This window comes from Notechis scutatus, chromosome 7 (assembly GCF_049901735.1).
Source record: "Notechis scutatus isolate UNSWTSFEM ecotype Mainland chromosome 7, rNotScu1.2, whole genome shotgun sequence".
NCBI lineage: Eukaryota > Metazoa > Chordata > Lepidosauria > Squamata > Elapidae > Notechis > Notechis scutatus.
Window position 1 is genome coordinate 6,000,516 of NC_142015.1, and position 24,181 is coordinate 6,024,696.

General features: G+C 41.4%; 1 protein-coding gene across 4 annotated transcripts in view; it reads right to left on the reverse strand.

The window, feature by feature from the left end:
• The window catches only part of NSD3 (nuclear receptor binding SET domain protein 3), a 121,364-nt gene that overhangs the window by 47,115 nt on the left and 50,068 nt on the right, over positions 1-24,181 (reverse strand). For all 4 annotated transcript variants that reach the window (XM_087969604.1, XM_087969607.1, XM_087969603.1 and 1 more), the window contains exons 4-11: positions 23,699-23,858; positions 22,861-23,012; positions 19,729-20,241; positions 17,158-17,284; positions 12,202-12,302; positions 9,004-9,049; positions 6,895-7,025; positions 3,365-3,493 (exon numbers count right to left, since the gene is read on the reverse strand). In XM_087969604.1, the coding sequence (XP_087825730.1) occupies positions 3,365-3,493; positions 6,895-7,025; positions 9,004-9,049; positions 12,202-12,302; positions 17,158-17,284; positions 19,729-20,241; positions 22,861-23,012; positions 23,699-23,858 (1,359 nt within the window). The remainder of the gene's footprint in view (positions 1-3,364; positions 3,494-6,894; positions 7,026-9,003; positions 9,050-12,201; positions 12,303-17,157; positions 17,285-19,728; positions 20,242-22,860; positions 23,013-23,698; positions 23,859-24,181) is intronic.

Consider the following 24,181-nt stretch of genomic DNA (forward strand, 5'->3'; position numbering starts at 1 on the left):
CTGGAAAAAAACTGAGCAATATTAAGTGATGATCTGAACGGTCTGGATGTGGCTGATAACTGCTGAGTGAAAAAATGTATGAAATCTGAGAGACTGCTCTCCATCCATCCATCCATCCATCCACCCATCTTCCCCCTCTTCCAAATCCTTAAGGACTTCAAAAGGGACGTCCTCTGTTGTTGTGAAGGGTGAAGGATGGTTTTCTGGGCTAATCAGTGAGGGGAGACTCTGAGGGGAAGCAGCCCCCTAAACCTCAGGAACATTTCACAGGGAGCTTTCCAAAAGAGCTGGAAGTTAGAGGACTTAACAGGCAGAGAGTCAGAATGGATGCTAGTATTTGCTGTTATGGTCAGCTTCCCTCTCTTGAACTTAAGGGAGCAATTACTCTTCACCGGTCGTGCCATCAAAGACGTTTCCCTTATTTGTGGGTCAGTTTAATTAAGGGGATGGAATCTGTTTTCTTGCAGAAGGCATCTTAAAACTAACGAGTGAGGGGGGGGAAAAAAACTAATTTTCTTTTCCACCGAAGCAAGCAAGCAAAAAGAAATAAATGTAAAATATGGACAGGGGCCCAGAGAAAAGAGCTGCGCAAATCAGACAGAGCCACATCCCGACTGAAAGCAAGAAGAAAATAAACAAGATGTATAATCAAACGTATCTCTGAGAAGACCTGAATGTGATTAGGCTGTAAAATAACAAACGGCTCTTAATGAAAAAGAATTATAAGGATAACCTGCAAATGCACTTTAAGTTTTTTAAGGAGGCGAATGCAAATGAAATCAACCTACAAGTGTAGGTATCTTTGACTTACAACACTTCGGTTAGTGTCATGCCCCTGTTGGAGTCTGATTCTGAGGGGGAGATTGAGCAGCTGACAGGGAGTGGGAGTGTGGCTCTGGTGGATGTGGAGGAAACTGGGCAAGGGCACTCTCCGGCTGGGCATTCAGAGGAAGACCCAGGCCCACCCCCTCTGCATCCTAGGGCATGCAGGGAGGAACAGATAAGGGAGCAACATGGCTTACGGGGGAGAAAAAGGCCCTGATTCCCTTCATTAGCTTCAACTGGGAAAACAGGATATAAAGGGTGTTTCCGCACAGCTCCTTGCTGGAAGCAAAGCGTGCATTATCTTTGTTTGTCAAGTCTTATCTGGGTTCTGGCGTCCTCCCAACTCTGTGTGTTTCGTTATCTTTTGAAGTCTGCAATTCCTTATCCTGCCCTGTCTCGTTAATTGCTGCAGCATGGTTTGTATTGATTTTTATTTATAATTTATACGTACTTTGGGTTCGGACTAAATTTCTTCCATTTAAAAACTGTTCTTGGGAGTTTTTTCTCCAGCCGATCATAACTGGACATTGGGAGCCAAGTTGGAAGTGTTAAAGGGACTTTACCTGTGACTTTGTTGCTTTTGTTCCATGCCCTGGGTCATCACAGTTAGTGACTGTTCAAAAGTTACAATGGCACAGAAAAAAAGTGACTTATGACCATTTTTCACTTATGACCATGGTAGCATCCCCACAGTCACATGATTTACATTTGGATGCTGGACAATTGACTCACATTTATGTTGATTTGCAATGTCCCGAGGTTGCATGATCCCCTTTTGCGACCTTCTGACAAGCAAGGTCAATGGGGAAGCTAGATTCACTTAACGACCAGGTTACTAATTTAACAACTGCAGCGGTTCCCTTAACAGATGTGACACAAAAAATCGTAAAACGGGGCCAAACTCACTTTTAAAAAAAATTCTCACTTAAATTTTGGGCTTATTTGCGGGTCGTAAATTGAAGTCTATTTTGTTTTTATTTGGGTTTTGGTTTGCTATTTCTTATTATTTGACCTTTTGATATTTGCTATTATTTGACCTTTCGGTAAAGGTTATTCAACAGAAATGAATGTTATAGCAAAGAAAAAGTATATTTAATTATTCATGTATTAACTGCAGCTAGAATTGTAATCGCTCAGAATTGGAAAAACGAAAAAAATTCCAGCAGAGGGAAAAAGTGATTGAGAAAACATTAGAATGTTCAGAGATGAATAGATTACGCTGGCAATCAAAGAAAAAGAAGACACTGATTGTTATATGGTATGGGATCTATTTTATCAATGGTTTGGAAAATAAAACAAGTTAAAATTGAGTAGATGAACGTAAAGAGAAACAAGTTAAGTTTGTTATAACGATAATAGATGTAAGAGATAATGGCTTATAAAGAAAAAGTGATTATTGTCGTATTGGTAAGAAAAGGTTTAATTATAATTGTTAGCACAAGGTATATGTACCCAGTCGACACACTGTTTAAATGAAAGATGGATTTATTGTCAATATACAATAAATATATATGTATGTATGTGTGTAGATAGATAGATAGATAGATAGATAGATAGATAGATAGATAGATAGATAGATAGATAGATAGATAGATAGATAGATAGATAGATAGATAGATAGAAGAGATAGATAGATAGATAGATAGATAGATAGACAGACAGACAGATGATATGATATATGATACAGATAGATAGATATAGAGATGATAGAGATAGATAGATAGATAGATAGATAGATAGATAGATAGATAGATAGATAGAAGAGATAGATAGATAGACAGACAGACAGATGATATGATATATGATACAGATAGATAGATATAGAGATGATAGAGATAGATAGATAGATAGATAGATAGATAGATAGATAGATAGATAGATAGATAGATAGATAGATAGATAGATAGATAGATAGATGGTATTCAGCTTTGTTAGATAGATATTTTCCCATGTCATTATAGTTGTGCTTTTAAAGTTGTAGCAATGTTTGACGCTAATCTGCATCTGCCATCATCAGGCTTCTGTAGACGAACACAATACAGAAGCCTGATGATGGCAGATGAGATTCTGCCGAAATGTTGCTACAACTTTAAAAGCACAACTATAATGACGTGGGAAAATACCCGAACAAAGCTGAATACCATACATGTAAGTACCCGCAAAAACTTAAGAAAACATATATATGTACATACATACACAGAGAGATAGGAGTGGGGAGGAAGGGAGAGAGGGAGGGAGGGAGAGGGGGTGATGAAATAACCAACCGGGATTAAGAGCCTCGGTGGCGCTGTGGTTAGAGTACAGTACTGCAAGCTACTTCTACTGCAATTTGGCAGTTTGAATCCCACCAGGCTCAAGGTTGACTCAGCCTTCCATCCTTCCAAGGTGGGTAAAATGAGGACCCAAATAGTTGGGGGCTATAGACTGACTCTGTAAACCGCTTAGAGAGGGCTAGAAAACACTATAAAGCGGTATATAAGTCTACGTGCTAGTGCTATTGCTATTACAGGCACAATTTATTTGCAGATGTACACTTTACCTGACAAACGGTGTCTCTCTTGTTTGTCCCTGAACCTCTTCTCGACAAACTTGAATCCACCGACTGGACATCAGAAGCATCAGCATCTGCTGCAGCCAATGGGCTATCGGATTGCTTTCCAAAACTACCCTAAAATAAAGTAGGCGCAGGTGTTTTCATTCTCTTTAGAAGAGCTCTAAAATTAGAATCAGTGTAAATCCAGTTCATTAAAAGGGGAAGGGGGGGGGGAGAAAAAACCCAGCTAACTATTTCCATAATTTCTCTGAGCTCTGACTTAGGTCAATTAAAATGCCGCCCTTGGTGTAATCTCATCTTACACCAAGGGAAGAAAATTTGCAGAAGGATGAACCACATTGCCTGGATGGGAAAACTTCATTCTGTTTAAAACAAACGCATCTCATTGCAAAATTCATTCCAACGAATTTGGAGGGGGGAACATAGGGGAAAATATTAACCACAGCGTAATCGCAAGGGGACGTTTTCCAAAAAGGAAACCGAACCGAAATGTTCTGACCCAGGCCTCGTCCAAATTAAGGAAACACAAACTGAGTGTAAAAACCAAACTTTTTAAATGTGATGCTGGGAATTTCTTGCATTCCCAGCCGAAACTCATTAGACACAATTCTCTGAGATAAGCTGACGCCTTTCAGGATTGTAGAAGGCTGCCAAGAAATAGAAGTCCACTTAATTGGAATATCAACTGACAGAAGTTCCAGCAAAGACAAACCGGAGTTTGCAGGGCTTCAATGAGGAATCAGAATCTAATGAACTTCTTTGCTTCCTGCAAAAAAGCACATCCCCGAGGGCTGACTTTTATCCCTCATGGGAGGGGCAATCACCTTCCAGCCTTACTCCTGAGTCGCCCCTTCTGCTTCAGCTGCTCTCTCTCCTTCTAGCAGCCCTGTGCATACGCAGACTGGGAACAGGCTCCCCTGGGTCCTCTGTTCGCTGCTGCCAGACTCTGAAGGCAGCACCCCATTCCCAGATGGTCCTGGCCCCATCTCTGCATCTGACACAGAACCCTCGCATGAGTCCTCGCCAGACTCCCGGACTGGTTCCCTTTTGTCCTCACTGTCCGATATCTCTGCCATCTGCACCGGCTGCCGGTGAACCACAACATATTTTCCACCCTTTTGAAAAGCTATCAAACAAGTGATTTAAGTTCAAAGCATTGGCTTCTGTTTGGCCTTCTTTATAGGGAGCTTTTCATGACTGTGTGATGGTGGTTGCACTTGGAAAGTTGATTAGTATCGTCATTACAAACGTCTACACAGAGAAATGGGGCATTTAAATCATAAGATGCCTCTTTCACTGGAAAACAAATAGAGGACACTAAAAGAGAAACCAAGAGGCCCAGAACCCTGAAGACACAACAGTAGAAAAATCTGGCTCCTAAAATGCAGCTCCCCAAATCCAAATCTTCAGCTCTATTATCCAACAGAAGCTCCTTTCAGGAGAAATTGGAAAATAATATAATTGTGCTCAATTACAATGACCACCTGGCCAGTTTTGCCTTATTGGGATTCATCGGATGTGGGTAGCTCGATGTTAATTCTATGGCAGGGGTGTCAAAACTGGTGTCGTCACGGCGGTGTTACGTGACGTATCGGGACTTTGTGCCCCTTCGCTAAACCAGCATGTGAAGTATCTGGGCCACGGGTTTGACACCCCTGTTCTATGGGGTTTCAATCCTCTGCTGCAGGAGCGTCAAACTCCGTTTCATTGAGGGCTGCATCAGGATTATATTTGACCTCAGAGAGGTGAGGTGGGTGTGGTCAAGGTATGGATGTGGCCAGCTTGATGTCACCTGTGTCAGGGGCGCCTGTGGTGGACCGAGTGCTCTGTCTTTGAAAATGGGCTCCCGAGGTCTGTATTCGGATGCGACAGCCTCCTGCAACCCTCTGCCAGTGAAAACAGAGGTCAGGAGGGCAGCCCGTAGCCCACCTGAACCCCGTTTTTGCTGACAAAGGCCCCCCATGTGTGGGATTCATGGGCATAGCTTTTGTAATGTGATCAGGAATTTTTTTTCTCTCCCAGAATTAGTCACCACCCCATGGCAAATAAATCTATCCCACTAACTCTCCTCTCTGTGTCTTTATCATCCTTACCAGGGCTCTCTCAAACACTCCTATTGTTTTCTGTAGAAAACAGTGCTAATTGAGACCAGAAAGCCCTTTGACGCGGCTGAAAAGTGCAATGGCACATGATTATGCTGACTCACGATAGCAGTTCTATCGCTCCCAATCATGGTCGCTCAGCAAATCCTGAATGGTCGTTAAGCATGATGTCACGTGATCGCCGTTTGTGACCTCCTGCTGGCTTCCCCAGTGCTGCAGTGAAGGTCACAAATGGCAATCATGTGACTGGACGATGCTGCGACCATAACTGCAAGCCGGTTGCCAAACGTCTGAATTGTGATGCTGGTTGAAATGCCACTATGGTTGCAACTATGAGGACGCGTCGTAAGCCCCCTTTCATTTAATGCTGTTGTTACTTTGAACAAGGGATCGTTTAATGAGGACTGCTTGTGTTCTCTCCAGTCTTCCTCTTACCTCACTGGGCATCTTCCAGTATTATTAATTTCCTTATAGTATATCCCTGGGTTATTCTCAATTCTTTCTTAAATCATTTTTCTAGCCCAAATTGCTTTGCTGCTACCCCTGATCAGGAGTGGCTATGAATCGCTCCCTTCTCTTCCTTTTTGGTGGCAGGATACTCTCCAAAAATCCCACCATGTTTAATTTCTCAGGCACCTTGGCTTCAGGTGAGACCTAGAGGAATTTGGGGAATATTGTTTTATTTTTCCTGCAGTTAATAATGAAGTTTGAATATTAAGAAATAATAATCATTAAGATGTGGGAAAGTTAAAGATAGAAACATTGCTACTCGCAAGCCTTCCCCAAACAATCTTCTGTCTTTGCCACCCTGAAAATAAAATACTCTTTTAAGATTACTGTGATTTGAATCTTTCTTGACTATTTCCTGTCACACAATTATCAAAAATTGATGTGTAGAACAGAATGTTAAACAATGCAGAGAAAAGCAATGTTTCAGCCCCAAACTCCATCAAGCCAATGCTAACCGTGATGGCTTAACTGTTCTACTGAAGTGTTCTGGGCCAACTCTTCCCATTTAGTTTGTTTAAAAGCTATAATGTTCATGTTTGCTCACAGTCTTGACTGCAGCAAGCATTTTATGTAATTCCACTTTTTTTTGATATTTTCCTTTTCCAATGAGGAGAAAAGACAACCAAACAATAACACTCAGAATACAGAATTCAATAGATCTTAAGGAAGGAGCAGAAACATAACCTATCTGCATTTAAGTCGCAGTTGTTTATACTTGCCTGTTGTCAAAAATCTGTTTGTTGTTAAAATGGGGTGTTTTTGTACATTGTTTGCAAACAAAACATATTCAAAGAAGATTAGCAGCCACAAACATCTCACTCCCAAGGTTTTAAACATAAAGCAATCTGCGAAACAGATTTACCACATTATTTGTCAGTTTCAAAGCTGGGGCCGAATAAATACCTGTAAATCATTAAGTCCTCTTGAATCAGAATCGGAGGTATCTCTGTAAGCGGAGTTGGCCAATTCTACATCTGTGGAGGCACGACTTCTTTTCTTTAGAGGTTTACAAGAATCGGAAATCTCACTGGCACCTTAACACAACACACTGGAATTAATCCTAAAAGACCTCTCAAATATGTAAGCTACTGAAAGACAAATTAAGAACAATGCCAAGAAAACTAGCCAAACTGCACACTTGATTTAAAAGCTTTTCAAATTCACAACTCTTCCACTTTTTTGGAGGGGGGGCGGGAACAGTAAGCTAATCTATGATTTTAAAAGCAGGGCTTTTCCAATTGCAACTTTTGGATAGGGACTACACAGTATAACTTCTGCTCATTTATACCTTATCTCACAAATTAAAATTCTCCCAAGGCAGCTTGCAATATAAGAACTAAAAGCAATCACACAATTAAGAATGCATCGGGATGAACTGTTTCAAAAACAGAGTGGAAAGTCAAAATTTGAAACAATATTGCTTAACGATAAAGTTGTTTTTATAGCATTTTTTAAAAAAGGATGAAGAGTCAGGCAGACACTGATTTGTGGTTGGTTTTTGGATATTTCATTTTGTTAACACTTAAGGCACCTTATCCCCGTACGTAAAATACAATCTCAGAAGCAATTAGCACCGAATATACATTATCAAACTAACATGAAATCAAACATCCTTCTATGCCTAGATCTGAATGGTATTCATTACATTACAGGGCCTTGGAGGAAGCAAGCAGAAATGCTTGGTGTCAGTGATGGTAGAAATTTGGAGGAAGGAAGCAGAAGTGAAACACCTCTCCTTCCCATCCTAGCCTCTGCTTGGACAGGAAGCATGACAAATGTGGGACTCTAAAGAACTACTTGAAGCACGCCTAAATCCCAGCCATTCTAACCTGGGGATGGAGCCTAGAGTTGTTACGTTCCCGTAAACCAGGGTGGATAAAAATCGTTGATTTTTAAAAATTTAAAAAATGGATTTTTAAAATTTGTAAATCGGATGGGTTTTTTAGTCAAATTTATTTTAATAAAATGCTTTGGGAATAACAATCTATCTAAAGATAGTTTTCCATTTAAGATACATTAATAATTAAGTTTATTCAGCATGAAATGGAGCTTGGTCATGTAGCATGAGGGTGTGTATTCTGCAATATTTTACATTTTACATTTACATTTTGGGTAAACTCATTCAATGAATCCAAGTGGAGATAACATGCACTTCATTGATGCATTCACACAATTTCACAGCAGAGACGACAGTTGCTTTTTAAAAGTTATGATTTAAATCAGGTTGATTTAAATCAAGCCTTTTTACTAGTGATTTAAATCAAATCCATTCTGCCATAAACAGTCTAAGTCCAACACCTCTTGAATTCTGTTGATGTCAGGTGCAAATAGCCAGAAGCATTCATTGAATTCAAAGCAGGGAACAGTTTATTATTGCTACCTCTACATAAGAATCTAGTCAACTTTAACAGTAAATTTTGGTGCTAGACAACGGTCAATGGAATTTATGGAGAGGCTGGATTTGGGTCTCTTGTGACACCGCAATGACTCCAAGCTGATGACACATTTAACCCTGCCTTCCTGTTCGCCTGATCTTCTCCTAGAGTTGACTCTTACCTAGCCCAATTTAGTGTTGGTCTTTGGTTGGCTAGATTCTTGTGTGTAGGCATGAGCAATAAATTAAATAACTGGAGCTCCATGTGTGGTCCTGGTTCTTCCAGCCTGAGAAATCTCCCCATGATATCATAAATTGGAGAACCATATGCCTAAAGTCTTTCTGAAGAAATGAAATATATACCACAAAACCACTTGTTCCACACCCAAGGCTAGAACTCACCCCAGTAATTATTCTTACTGGAGATTTAAGAGAGGGTGTTTGTGCTTTCATTTTGCCTGCTTTGTCAAGAGATTCTGCTTCACTGACTTTTGACACAACCTGGTTACAGAGGGGTTAGCGTGACAATAAATTGCATTTATTTGGCAGCATACGAAGAACGTTAATTTACAAGTCTGTCAAAAAGCTTTAGTGACCGAGAAACAAGACAAACCACAAGAAATAAAAGCCACACCAACCTTTCTGTAAGCCAGTCTTCACTGCTGCCTGTGGGGCTGTTTCTACCTGTTTAGACAGGAAAATGGGTGGTTAGTAAAGACATTTCTTGTTCCCTAGTACAAAGGAGGAAATGTAAATTCAATGCAAGCAGTTAGTATATAAGGAATCACATTTAAGGGTCCCCCCCCCCTCCACCCATAACCCAAATATATATTTCTCTTTTTGTGGATTTAATTAAGACTGCCTTCCCTAAACAACATAAAACGGTTCTCTCTGTTTCAAAATCGTTCAATGTGTGCGTGAAGTAACAGGAAGGCTTTTTTTTCTATTTTTGTCCAAGAACCAATTAAGGAGTTAGGGGTAGGGAGAGCTATCAAGCCTTGAGCTAGAGGAAAGGGGGAAATAAAATAAAAATAAAAATAACATTAGCTATGAAAGGAGAGAAAAGCAAGACGCTCAAGTTCCAAATGACGTTTTAACTTACGGCCCCGTTTTTGAAGCCAGAGCTTCTGAGGTCATGGGCTTCCCCTTTCTATAGAGTTCTGCAAAGGGCAGAAGGGGGAAAGGAAGCCATGCAAATGCACTGCAGGCCTCTGTATAGCTGGAAGCAACATCGAGACAGCGCATGGCGATAGGCAGGTGGTGGCCTTGTGAAATCCCTTCCAGGCTTTTGGGCATTTCTGTGCCTTGGATCCTACATAGAGAAGTTGGTTTTCGGCCGGGGAACACCCAAGTTGTGAATTTGGTAGTGGTGGCAAGCAGCTTCTTGGCTAAAAGGTCTCGCACTTTTTTTGTTGTTTTTGTTTTAAGGCTATAAATCATAGTTTGAAAATGAAAATAAAATAAAAAGTTCTCCATAAGGTGAATTAACATAGGCAGATTAAGAAACACATCTCAAAGTATTTATGAAGGATTGTTCTATAATGTTTGAAAAATATTTTATTTCGTTGTACAATGGATAAAAACATACAATAGAAGGATTTGTATAGGATACAATTGATAATATACAAATATAAAATCTAGACAATCACTTGTATTTCGCTATCACTCACTTGCAACAGAATTAACATTTGTCTTTCTCAGTTGAAATTAATATTCCAGTTGTCATCTTAAAATTGAAAGGATGCAGAATTAATTTGGAAAGTCACTGATATGAACAAATATGGTTGCTGAATCCTAAAATATCAGTATGCCTTTCTGATCATATTACATATTCAAGCTTATGCAATACAGTGCTTCTCTGATCATTAAGCTTTCCTATATGCTTTACCTGAAAACACCAGTACAATATACTATGTCGATTTAATTAGTTACATAGTATAAGGCAAGCAAAGATTACTTGGGGAATGAGTTTTTTTTAATATTAAAAAAAAAAAAAACCTGCATTGAAATTTTCTTCCTTTAAAGTCACTATTTTGGAAATCCAACCCAGGAAAAGTATTGCTGGGACAGCAAAACCAAAGTTGAAAGCTGGAATAATGAACTGGTATTTTAAACAGAAGATGTTTAGCTTCGTAGCGAGCAAAACTAAGAAGAATAAAAATAAAAATATCGTATGTAACATTTATTAGAAGTTGCCGTCTTTGAATTTTTTCAAATCATTTGGGCTGTTAGGGAAAGTGTGTTGTACTTGATAGTCCCAAAATAAATTCCCTTTGAATTTAAAACACGGAGCACACCCAAATGGTTGAGAAAATCCAAAATGTAATAACCTTTCTTGAAACATGCAGGGAATCCACAGATAGCACGAGTGGCGCAACGAAGCAACTTGGAGACCCTCTTCACTTGCAACTGGCTATTTCCCAAAGCAATTTACACCTTTGAGGCCCATCTCCCAAAAGAAATACCCTGTGTACATGTTGGTTCTTCTTACAAGAAAAAAGGCAACCCAGAATTATCCCAAAGGTGTGCTTTTTTTTTCTTTCTTTCAAGAGGCAACTGGACTTTCTGAAGATGTTTCGCTTCTCATCCAAGAAGCTTCTTCAGCTTGGTGAGGAATGGAAGGACTCATCTTCCTTGCAGACAGCTGGTCATCTGCATCCTTTTAGCAGGTCATTAAGGTCACTTGGAGGCTTACCTGAGTCCTCAGTGTCACCTGAGTGGTGCAAATGGGGGTGGAGCCTTCTTGGAACTGTTGAAAGGACTGTGTTGTAGACTGGAGGTAGATGACGTCCTGTCCCTCCCACTCGGTTGAGAGGGCCGTTCAATTTTGACATTAAAGGCCTCTTTCACCCCTCTTTCAAACCAGGGGTCCTTTGTGTCCAAGCTTCTTGGATGAGAAACAAAATGTCTTTCAAGAAAAAAGAAAAACCAGAAAGTCCAGTTGCCTCTTGAAAAAAAAAAAAAAAAGCACCTTTGGGACAACCATGAACTGAATGACTGAGAATCTCCATAGAAACCCAGAATTATGTTCCTTCCTGCTTGCTGTCAGCATGAAGGCATTTGGCCTTCAAGCAAAGACCATGCTTAGAAACCACCACCCCCTTTCAAGAGGGTCTAATCCAGAGGTCCCCAAACTTGGCAACGTTAAGACTTGTGGACTTCGACTCCCAGAATTCCCCAGCCAGCTTAGAATTTGAAGTCTACACTCTTAAAGCTGGCAAGGCTGAGAAACATTGCCTTAAACCAGAGGTCTCCAAACTTGGCAACTTTAAGACTTGTGGACTTACAGCTCTGCTGGCTGGAGAATTCTGGGAGTTGAAGTCCACAAGTCTTAAAAGTTGGCAAGTTTGGGGACCCCTGGTCTAATCCATCCTACTTTCTTGGAAAGGGGGGGGAAAAAGACAACAGAAACAAAACCACAAGTGTCGGCCTCAATATACTCCCAGCGGCTATCCTAAGATGTGAACAAAGTAGAGCACAATCCAGGGACCTGACCGAAACATTAAAAAAAATAAAAATAAAAACCACACAGCTCGTAACAAGAAACAAATATCACATTCGTGAGCAGCTCTATTTTCTCGGGTCTCCAAAGTATGAAGGATGCTGTCAGTGGAAAATTAGTGGACCAGCAGAGTTGATTAAAAGGTTGGATCTCAAGAAGGGGAATCCCCCCCTCTGCCAAAAAATAAAAATAAAAATAAAACGTTGGGGGGTGGGGGGGAAATAGAGAGGGTAGGTGGGGTTTAAATAAAAAGGTATCAATATAAAAAAAAGTGACAACAGGTATTGAATACGATATATATTTTTTTTTAACTCTCTACATGGAGGAAGCCAACCTGCTCCTTTTTGATCTTCTTCTTTGGCACAACCTCCGTGGATTTCTCAGACTCTGAGCGAGTTCGTATTGATCTCCTCTGTTGCTTCTTTTCTACAGAACCTGAGGGGAAGAGAATGGTTTCCATTACAGGAGTCTCTGTCTCTTTCCTCAATGAGGGATGGCGTTCAATAGCAAAGTCCTGATTTCTCTATATTCTTCTTGAGGGCATAGACTTTAATCTGCCAGCTGTCGTTCTGGCTGCAGGCAATACATCTCAGTGCTTCAGGCAGAGTCCTGAGTTCGGGAAAAGACCAGCTTTAATACGAAGATAAAGGGGAGTTCTAGAATGCAAATTATTAGGGGGGGGGAAGGGGCTAACTTTCCAAAACCAACTCTATACCATCAAAGGATGTTCATAGGTTCTTAATTTCGTCTGAAAACTAACTGCCTGTCCAGGAGGCATAAGCTTCGGGTTATCTCAACAGTCAATCCACTGTTCTAAAATGTTCTTACACAGTTCTTAGCATCTAACTTATCTTAAAAACTTGGCGGGAAATCCAAGGACGTGCTATATGCCAGTGGTCGCCAACCAGTGGGCTAGGGACCACTGGTGGTCTGTGAGAAAATTTTGGTGGTCTGCAGAGAAATGTCATCCCCAAAGCAATTAATCCAGGCTGTGCGGGGACACAAGGCTGTGCCGCCCACAGGGCCCGTGGGAACACAAAGCTTGTGTCGCTTGCATTGCGAACAACACGAGGTTGTGAGGGGAGGGGGGAAAGGGCGGAGGGGGGGGGGGATTTGTCCCACGCGCCTCATCTAGCCACCAGGCTGCTTCTTTTCGCTTCTTTCTTCTTCTGCTTTCGTCTGCATGCAAGGAAAGCAGCAAAAGTCTTTCTTTCTCTTCCCCAAACTCCGCCAGAAATGAGTCTTTGGGACCACGCAAGGCATCCTGCTCCAAGAGGCTGCACCAGAGCAACAAGTCTCACAAAGATTCATTTCTGGCAGAGTTTGGGGGAGAGAAAGAAAGACTTCTGCTGCTTTCCTTGCATGAAGCCAAAAGTCTCTCTTTCTCTCTCTCTCTCTCTCCGAGAACAGAGCTGGAGACGGTATCCTGCGATCCCAAATAATAAATGATCGATCGGTAGGAAAACAGGGTGGGGGATTTTCCTGCAGACTTTTTTGGGGATTTTCCCAGGGTCTCTGGTCCGCGGGATTTAAAATTATGAGTTTGGTGGTCCCTGAGGTCCAAAAGGTTGGCGACCCCTGCTATATGCTATATTCATTTCCAGCATCAGGAAAATCAAGAGTTCAAACTCCCTAAAATGTATGCCTCTAATGTACCTCAGGCCAAATACCTACTTCACACAACACGGGGTGCAGATTTTCATAGCGAACATGAGGATCCTTTAGGGCAGGGGTTCCCCAACCTCCGGTCTGTGGACTGGCACCGGGCTACGGGATGCTAGAAACTGGACTGTGTGAACAAGCGAAGTCCCATGTGCAGGATACAGGCAGCATGAGAAATCACGCCCCCTCCAGTCCGCGGAAAAACCTCGCTCCATGGCACTGGTCCCTGGTGCTCCAAAGATTGGGCGCTGCTGCTTTAGGGGATTCTTATCGACTGGAGAATTTCCTTACCTGCAAATTCTCCTTAAACCTATTCCTCAGATAGTGGTCCATCCCATCTATTATGAAGGCAGGGGGACAAAAAAAGACTGGATCTAGGAAGGAAGCCGGAGGGTGCTACTTAATGCAGCCACAATTCTTTCTTCTAAAAGAATATGCCTCCTACACCACGTTAAATGTGTGGACCACAAGATGGTGACAATTCATGAGAATTATACCTTGCAAATTGATTAATTATTTCATTCCAAACACCACCACAACAGAACGTTGTCAACACTCCTAACCCACTCCTGGTACACATCAAAGGTTTCTTCCTCCCACCCTCCAAAAATCAGGGTCACAAAAGAGACACCCAGTTAATTGTCCCCCCACCCCACTCTGTCTCCTTGCATTACACAACAATGAATGACTAGAAGTATCTTCAGAATGCAGCTGAATCCCCTGGAGCACCCCCTGTTCATCTAAGAAAATTCTAGCTTGCCGATGAATAAGACTAGATTCATTCATTTAAAAGGAAAGAGAGAGGAAAGATGCAACAGGTGACTACATGGGACTTTGAGGAAGTTCTTCCCATGGTAGGCCCACCGTTGCTTCTTCCATTAGTCCATCTGGTATTGGAGGAACAGGCAATGTCCATCTCCTCTGGATGGATGGATATTGTCAGAATCTGACTCGGAGGGGGAGGCCGAACAGTTAACAGAAAGTGGGAGTGTGGCTCTATTGGCTGTGGAAGAAACTGGGGAAGGGCAAAGGCCGGCTGGGCAGAGCAGGGAAGAGGGAGAACAAGGGAGAGAGAATTCGGAGGAAGACCCAGGCCCACCCCCTCTTCATTCTAGGGCACACAGCAGGGAGGAATGGAGAAGGGAGCAACGTGAGTTGCATGGCTTACGGGGGAGGAAAGGGCCCTGATTCCCTTCATTAGGTGCAGCTGGGAACACAGTTTATAAAAGAGGAAGCTGTGCACAGCAAGTTGTTGGGAGCAAATGTGAATTTAACTGATATCGTTGTGGCTTATCTGTGTTCCTGGCATCTTCCCAACTGTGTGAGTTTTGCTGTGCTTTCAAGTCCGAAATTCCTTTTCCTGTCCTGTCAATTACTTCAGCTTGGTTTGTTTGGATTTTTAGTTACAGTTTGTATGTACCCTGTTTTGGATTGAATTTTCTACAGTTAAAGGCTGTTCCTGGGAGTTTTTCTCCAGCTAAAGGTAACCTGGACATTGGGGGCAAAGTTGGAGATAATAAAGGGACTCTTGTTGCTTATTTGACTGTGTTGCCTTTGTGCCACACCCTGGGTCATCACAGATATGCAGCAGCTTTCAGAAACACTGCTGATACAGGTAGTCCTTGACTTACGGCCACAATTGAGCCCAAAATTTCAGTTGCTAAGTAAGACATTTCTTAAGTGAGCTTTGTCCCACTTTTACGACCTTTCTTGCCACAGTTGTTAAGTGAATCGCCACAGTTCTTAAGCTCATACCCCGGTTGTTAAGCAAATCTGGCTTCCTCCATTGACTTGGCTTGACAGAAGGTCGCAAAACGGGGGGAATCGCGTGATCCTCAGGACACAGCAACAGTCATAAATGTGAGCCAGTTGCCAAGTGGCCGAATTTTGATCACGTGACGCTGGAACAGTCGCAAGTGTGAAAAAAATTTGTTTTTTTCCCAGCGCCGTTGTAACTTCAAACGGTCGCTGAACAAATGGTTGTAAGTCAAGGGCCACCTGTAGTTTTCCCTGCAGGAGACTGTTGGATACAATGAATTGCAATTTTCCTGTGTATTTAAGGACTGACATACATTCTTAGTATTAAGAATAGCGGGGGCCGATTATCAACCAATAATCAAAATACAAGAGACAATCGCCATCAGGCTGTTTTTAGTAGGGATTTTTCCTAATTGCTGCTTTCCTTTATGTTTCAACAGCTGCAGTTCTAAATGAAGAAGCACCAAAAAAAAAAAAAATAAAGGAGCCTCTGGATATCTCAAAATTTACCTACCTCAAAAGGGAGGAGGAAATCTATTATTGTTCAAGGTGTTGTTGTTTTTTTGTGGTCAGGGTGGAAACCATTCATCAAATCGCACTTTGAACAAAAGCTCACAGTGTAATAAAGACGATAGTTTAAGGCAGGGGTCTTCAAACTGGGCAGCTTTAAGACTTGTGGACTTCAACTCCCAGAATTCCTCCTCCAGTCAGGTTAACTCAGGAATTCTGGGAGTTGAAGTCCACAAGTCTTAAACTTGCCAAATTCGGAGGCCCTTGGTTTAAGGTGCTGTGCGATATTTCATCGTTTTCCTGTAATGCAGTCAATGGTTATAGCAGCATTCCTGGAAACTTGCTACTACAAAGGACTATGGTCCCACGTTCTTTGAAGGAAGTCTAATGATATAATTCTGCAAACTTTAAAATGTGCATTCCGTCGATTCAAAGATTTTAAGCTAAAACGAACGCCCCAATTCTTTAAACTGTGGCCACAGATTTAAGTCGGAAAATCTGCACTTTCACTCAGTTGTTGACATGAGCAAAGGCTCAACTGCGGTTCAGCTATGCTTCCATTGTGGTCCTCTCAAAAGGCAAGGCTCATTCTACCGTGTTTTCCCCCAAAATAAGACCCTGTCTTATATTTTCCCCCCACCAAAAACGGCACCAAGTCTTATTTTCAGGGGATGTCATCCACTGACTAATCTCACTTGCGCGCATCGCCCCTGGCCTCCTTTTCGCTGTCAGAGGCCTTCAGAAATATTTTCTTCTGCAGCTGGCAAGGCTTTCCTGAAGGCCTCTGCATCCCATAATAGAGCTCTGGATTGATCCAGAGCTTTGTTATCAGCTACAGAGGCCTTCAGGAAAGCCTTGCCAGCCTTGCTGGCTGCAGAAGAAATGTGCCAGCAAGGTAGGTGTTGGGGTGTGTGACGTCCGACTACAACTGTTCAAAGGTAAGCAGTAGGACAGCTCCACCCCCCTATTCCCACCCTAGCTTAATTTTTACCCGTCCACTCTGGTGGGGTGGGATCTTAACTAGGGCTTATTTTGGGGGGTAGGGCTTATATTGGGAGCACATGTAAAAAATCAAGCTAGAACTTACTTTCAGGGTAGGTCATATTTTTGGGGAAACAGGGTAGTCCAGCTCAACTACCAATAACTGCATGGACCACTGTAGAGAATTGGTTGGCCAAGGCCTATTTTAGTCTATCCTTTGCCTCGGGGTTCTCTGATGGTCTTCTAGCTCACATCAACCAGCTTAGCAATCACCGAAGGTCAGTTGGAGCCCTTTGCTTTGGTTTTTCACCTAATACTTTACCCTTGGAAAACATCTGTTTCATTTGGCCTTAAACCAGGAGCTACAAACTTTACCTACTTGCCAACCCAGAAGACGTTTCTGGAGAGGGTGCACTTTGTGACGAGGCTCTCTCGGTTCGCGGGATGGAGACGGAAGTGACTTTGTCATGCCCTTTGATGATTATCTCTGGTTTGTTTCCTATGCCCTGTTACAAATTAAAAGAAGGGGTTTTGAGTATTTCTCAATTAGGGTCTCTATAAGAAATACATTTTTCAAATATTTAGCACAGTAACACACACACACACACACAAACATTCAGAAGGGTGTGCATAAAACAAGGGCATCCACAAAATGTGGGAACACTCCTGACTAGCTCAAAGAGAGGAGATTCTTAAGGTGGAGAACAACCTTGAAAAGGAAATGGTCAAGACCAGGGGTATCAAACTGGATTTCTTTGAGGGCTGGATCAGCATTGTAGTTCTTATCCACAGGCTGGCGGAGAGGGGAGATGGGATGGATGCCTCCTGCTGGCCAAAGCGGAGTGGAGGGAGGCCGTGTGTGGCCCCCGTACCCCATTTGGGCCATCAGAGTGCTGCAGGATGCCGTCCAGGCTGAAAACTGGCCATGGGGAGGCTGTGTGTGCCTCCCCCGTGCCCTGTTTTTGCTAGCAGAGGCACCGCAGGCTGGTCCTTTGCTATTTCCAGGCTGGCCCTGCGGGCCGGATTTAAGCACCCCATGGGCCGGATCTGGGTCGTGGGCCTTGTGGTTGACCTGGTCAAGACCTTTTCCTTGCATTTTTGGATTGCAAGCAGTTCTCCCCTCCCTTCCAAACAGTGCCGCCGTTACAATGCTACTAAATTATGAGCCATCTCCTTGCTCAGCGTCCTTGTCTGAAATTTCGTGACTGTTCTAGAACTTGGAATACTGAGATTAAAAAAAAAAAGAAGTAATAGAAACAAGGACACAAAACAAAGATGATGACATGGAGGATGAAAAATAAATAAAAGACTGTTAAGCGCAAATCCCAAAGGTGCTTTTTCAAAAGAAGAACCCGGACTTCTATTTTTCCTTGAAGATGTTTCGCTTCTCATCCAAGAAGCTTGTTTGCTTCTGACTAAATGGTGGAGAATGCTAATGACCAGATGACTGCAAGGAATATAAATCCTTCCGTTCTCCACCGTTCAGTCAGAGGTGAAGAAGCTTCTTAAGATGAGAAGCAAAATGACTTCAAGGAAAAACAAAGTGCAGTCACCTCTTGAAGAAGCGTGTTTGGGACAATCATGATCTGGATAACTGAGAATCTCCATAGATGTTAAGTGCAAACGAACAAAAGGATTCCAGCCTGGGCACAGAGTGAATGAACCCATAAACCTGAGACTGGGAAAGAAGGGGAGACACTCCAACCACTGCAAAAGTGTAAGCCATTATGGGAAATTTGTTTTTTTTTTTGTTTGCAAAAAAGCCAGCAGGGATAGTAGCTAGATTAGTTCCATGAACGTGCATGTATGCAACAGGGACCACCTGAGAAAACTCATGATCTTATGAAACAGCAGAACAGGTGAATTTAAGCATAATGGTTGTGATTTAATATTAAAGAAGGGAATCTTAAATTCTCCTGCTTTTGCAAATTACTCTTTTGAAATAGGAACGCGTTGGCGGATTTGTCAAAGATGGTAGGTTGACAATTCCGCTCTAATTATCACTTTTTTTTTTCCTAGTGGATAGCTGTCCACACATATTTACTCAAAAGTAGAGAATTATGGTATCTGAAAAACAATTTGAAGAGGGTGCAGGGACATCTCTGGATGCGATCTAATAACTCACACAGAACACTGGCCAATTTCACATGACATTATTTCTCCTGGAAGTAAGCACCCTAAATATAGGACGAATGATTGCTATTCTTGACATTTTAAGGTCAAACCAATTCACACCAATATTTTATACTGCTTGCAATCTTAAAGCGCATAAGGAAGCCGTTAACCTCACAGTAAATTATTCTGAACTCAGTCGGACTTACTTCCAGGTAGTTCTTAGGAGGACTGCAATGTAAAATCTTTAATACTGGTTTGCACAAATATTCTTTACTAGCTTGATACCCATGCTTTGCTATGAAACTATGTGGTCAGGCTTAGTTTTTGGGGAGGAAAATAATGGGGGGGGGGGATTCTGCCTCTGCCTACCAGCATCCATTGGTATTCATCTGGCTAGCGTCCTGTCAGTGTGTGAGAGAGTTGAAGGCTTTTTGGAAACTGAAAGAGTATTTGCTGTGTGAGCAAGGAGACAGCAAGGAGCCTGGACGTGGCTTAGCTCAACTGTTCTGTACTAAAGCTGGTTGCTGCTTTGAAACTAAAACTGAAACTGAAATTCCTCTCCTCTGCTTGTGTTTTGCATTTGGAACAGATTTCTTTTCAGGTGGGGAGGGGGAGTAGAACCCCTTAGCATCAGAGTGTGTTAATAATAATAATATAGGAAATACTAATTTTTCATTCTGAAAAATTCTTTCTTAGTGAGCACCTAGAAGCCAAGAGGAACATACGTGCCCAATTTCAAGTTTGTAGGCTTTACGGTTCTAGAGATTTTGTGAAGATGCGTGAGGGGTATTTCACTTTTATATAGATAGAATAAGAGAGTTTTGTGTTTCTTTACCTTGGCGGAGTAAACAAACTGATCAATGAACTTTCCATTCCCAGCTGCATTCTGAAGAGCAAAAACTTGTTCAATTTTAACAACTGGAGACATATTACATTTTTGAAGGTCCAGGGTTCCTTTGTGCATGGTGATTGACGCTGGGAGAGATTTTCTGGCCGCAGCAGTTTTCCACTGAATTTTCACAGGAGGAGATTCTTCATCTGCACTGCACTGTCTCCTCTGGCTATACCTCCGGACCTCCGTTTTGGGCGGAGACGGTGCGGCCAAAACATCATTGGTCTGTTCTGGCGGAGAATTTGGCGGTGATTTGATTTTGCGGATCTTTTTAGCCTCAATCTTAGGCATGACAATCCGTTTGGCTTTCGAGGACACCTCTTCTGGCTCTTTATCTACGTAGATGAAGGTGTACTGCTCTATCCTCTCTTCCAGACTCATTTTTAGCGCTTTCTCAGCGTGGGCAATGCCAATATCCCACTGTGCCCGTTCTCTCTGCGGCCTCGGTTTGCGAATCTTAGGAGAGAAAGAAAAGACGTGCCATTCATTCAGCCCCTACTTACAAACTGTGCCCAAATGAAAACAGGCTTGGCTTCAGTTGCCATGTCAAAGTATTTCCAGAGAGAGATGGCCCTGTCAGACGGTTGCAGCAAAATGATTGAGTTAGTAATGTCAGGTTAAAGCAGATTCTTATTTAAAGCATCCCCCTCTTCTTAATTTCTGACCATGCTATAGATACTGAAGTTTTCCTGACTATCAACGCAGTCGGACTGACTTCATGGAGGAAAAAAAGATGCAAACAGTTAACAAAAAAGGGTCACAAGAGTTCAAAATGTTTTACAAGCTAACCCTAGCTGGCACAAAGTGCTAAGGCTACCTGAGGTGCTTCCTTATAGTACTGGACAATTCAAATGATCTGGACAATTGCATAATTCATCTTTGATAGTAACCACAGTAGACTTGAACAACTATTATAGAGACCTACTGTTTAAGAGAAGTATAATCAGCAGTGTTGATGAATGTAAGCAGCCTAAATTTTCAAACAAAATTTATTTTTGGCCTTCAACATTATCCTCCACACTATAGAATAGAATAGAATAGAATAGAATAGAATAGAATAGAATAGAATAGAATAGAATAGAATAGAATTCTTTATTGGCCAAGTGTGGTTGGACACACAAGGAACTTGTCTTGGTGCAAATACTCTCAGTGTACATAAAAGAAAAGATACATTCATCAAGAATATAAGGTACAACACTTAATGATAGTCATAGGGTACAAGACGTGTTGTATTTTTAAAAAATGTTAAGCCTATCAAAATCTGACTATAATTTTCCCATAAAGGATACGCCATCATTTTTCTCAATAAATGGCTTTCAAATTACAGCAGCAGGATTCTACGTGTTCGACAGAAGCTACGAGATGCTTACTTCTGCTCCAGATTCAAGCAAGTACTTTTCAATCAGCTCATAATAAAAGCCAAAGGATCTAATCCAGCATTCTATTTCACACATATACATTTTCCAACATTGGGAAAAGTGGACACTGACAGCACAGATCTGCCTAATCTTCCTTGGTACCCTTTGCCACTTCTGATGGCTAAAGTCCACATTTTAACTATGAATTAAGTAAAGGCTTGTCTCTGTCCCTGAATCTTCCTGTGTTCAAAGCCAATGGATGACATATTTTTCAGCACCAGCCATGATGTTATACATCTATATCACATCATCCCTTAGCCATCTCTGCTGTTAAGAAGGGGCAAATTGCAATAATCGCGCATCATATTTCTATTTCTACAACACTGATTTTTCTGACTTTTCTGTGGCAGCCAGAATTTTACAAACTATTCTAGAGGGTTTTACTATAGATTTATGTAGAAGTGTTGCTATGCCGGTAGCCAGGACAACATATTAATAATACATACTAATATGTTTCTGCTCTTATTGATAGCATCCTAGCTTAGTTGCAGGATTGATCTGCCATGCGCTGTGCTTCTTCAATTCACATAGCAACAGTATGATGCTGCTCGAAGGCATATGTAAGTCACTGTATAAACTGAGATAAAGCAACCCAAAATACAGATGCTATTAAGCTAAGATGTGACAAGAAGTTTTATTTTTTCGGCTGGCTCATCACTGTAAAATGAGCCAGAGTTGTCCTAAGGTCACCCAGCCAGTTTCTGTGCCAACTGCAGGATTAGAATTTGGGTTTGCTCCACTTCTCATCTAGTTCTTTAACCACTAGATAACACTGGCTTTAGCACACTTGCATAAAAATTTAATTAACTACTTCTTTATTTATCAAATGTCTACTACTGTAGTTTGAACGCATTCCTGAAAAATTAATACTAAGCAAAACAGCAAACACTGTAGATTTTTTGTACCTTCCAGAAGAGTGAGGTCACAAATATAAAGACAATAATTACTGTTTATCTGAAACTTTTTCTTACAGATTACATCCCAACTTATCTAGAAGGAGGCTTTATGGGATGCCATGGTAAGAGAGCAGAAAAACATCTTAGCTCTTCCTTCCATATTTTCCAAGGGTTCAAACATTTTCAAATACTAGATTGCTTTTGGGTTTTTCAGCTAAAACTCTCAAAATAATAATACAGATAATTTTGTGAGGCTCCTATGTTTAGTCCATGCTGCTGATGCAGAAAATCCTATGTGTTTACGCAGAAGTGTTGCATGGCTAAGACTATTATCACACAGGTTTTTTTTACCTTAAGAGCTGTTTGCATTATCTGTCTGTTTGCAAATCCAAACAGTAATTTGTTACCTTGACTGGTAAGTTTCTATATAAATACACAAACCCACCTATATCTCTTTGAGTTATAACCTGTACTTTTTATTGTGATTTTGTTATTATTTTAAACATGTATGTATGTATAAAATCATAATAAAATCACAATAAAAATGCAGGTTATAACTCAAAGAGGTATAGGTAGGTTTGTTTAATAATCATGTTAAGCGTAGTTTTATTTGATGTTGTAAGCTGCCCAGAATCGAATTGCATTGAGATGGGTGGCAAACAAATGTAATAATAAATAACATTTAAAAATATCTGGGCTTGTGGGCACAGCTGTTCTGTTGCTTTCTGCTAAAATAAGCTATCCTTTCAGACTGTACATACCTTTTGTTTCTCAGAATGGTTGGCTTGCTTAGCAGCCTCTGCCACCAGCTGATCATACTGTTTACGTCCTTTATATTCTCGTACCCGCTTTTCATGTACCCAAGCCCTTTCAGGCTGGTTGCTAAAGAATTGAACATGATATTCTCGTGCACCTGGAAAGAAAGAGGGGGGAGGGAATGTAAAGAAAACATTTGGCTAAGAAATTCCACCACACAAATTTTTCATTCAGGGAAGTATACTCTCAGACCTGCGTGAAGTACACAGGCAAACTGTAAACATTCCCCTTTTAACAAAAATAATAACAATAAAAATAGAAATGCAAAAACATTAATCACTTCAATTGTGACCTTTAAAACTTCATCAGGTGTCAGTATGCAGGTGTATGCTGGTGTATATATATATGAAAAAAAAAAAGAATGTAAGGAACCCCAAGTGCTATTGTTTTAGACTGTCTATATCATAAGCCACGGTGGCGAAGTGGTTAGAGTGCAGTACTGCAGCTACTTCTGCTGACTGCCGGCTGCCTGCAATTTGGCAGATCGAATCTCACCAGGCTCAAGGTTGACTTGGCCTCCCATCCTTCCGAGGTGGGTAAAATGAGGACCCAGATTGTTGGGGGGGCAAGAGGCCGACTCTGTAAACCGCTTAGAGAGACGGCTGTAAAGCACTGTAAAGTGGTATATAAGTCCAGGTGCTACTGCTACCTCTTGATTTTCATTTAATCAGAATCTTGATCTAACCTGCTCATTTTGAACTATGAATAATAATAGAAGAGTCAGTCAACTTAGCTATTTGGATAGTTTCTGAAATAACAGCTCAAGCGTTTTTCTTTACTGACCTCTCGTGTTAATTTTAGTATGAACTTCCAGTTGAGGATCTCTTGAAACCATACAGGGCCACCAAGGATACGTCCCCACTTTGGACCAGACAAGATCTCCCACCTCAAACTTGCAATCGCTTGTCTCTTGCACGGAAAGCGAAGCAGCAACCTGCTGTGCCTATATGAGAATCACACACACACACAGAGAGAGAAATTACATCGTATGAAAGTGAAAGGTGTTATTACACATAAGGTATTCGGAGGCAGAACATTATGTGGCATAGGTTATTGAATGTATGGATGAATGCACAGATGAATTAGTCCACATTCTTGCACGTGGCATATTATATAAGAATAGATGATGTTTTGGTCTCCTGTAATCTTTTGCCAAGGCAGTTAGGATGTTTCTTGCAAGAGTCTCTTTCTAAATATTTTGGGCCAACAGGCTTCCAATAATTCTGATAATAAAATTCTTTGTCTTGAGGCGTACCTGATTTAATA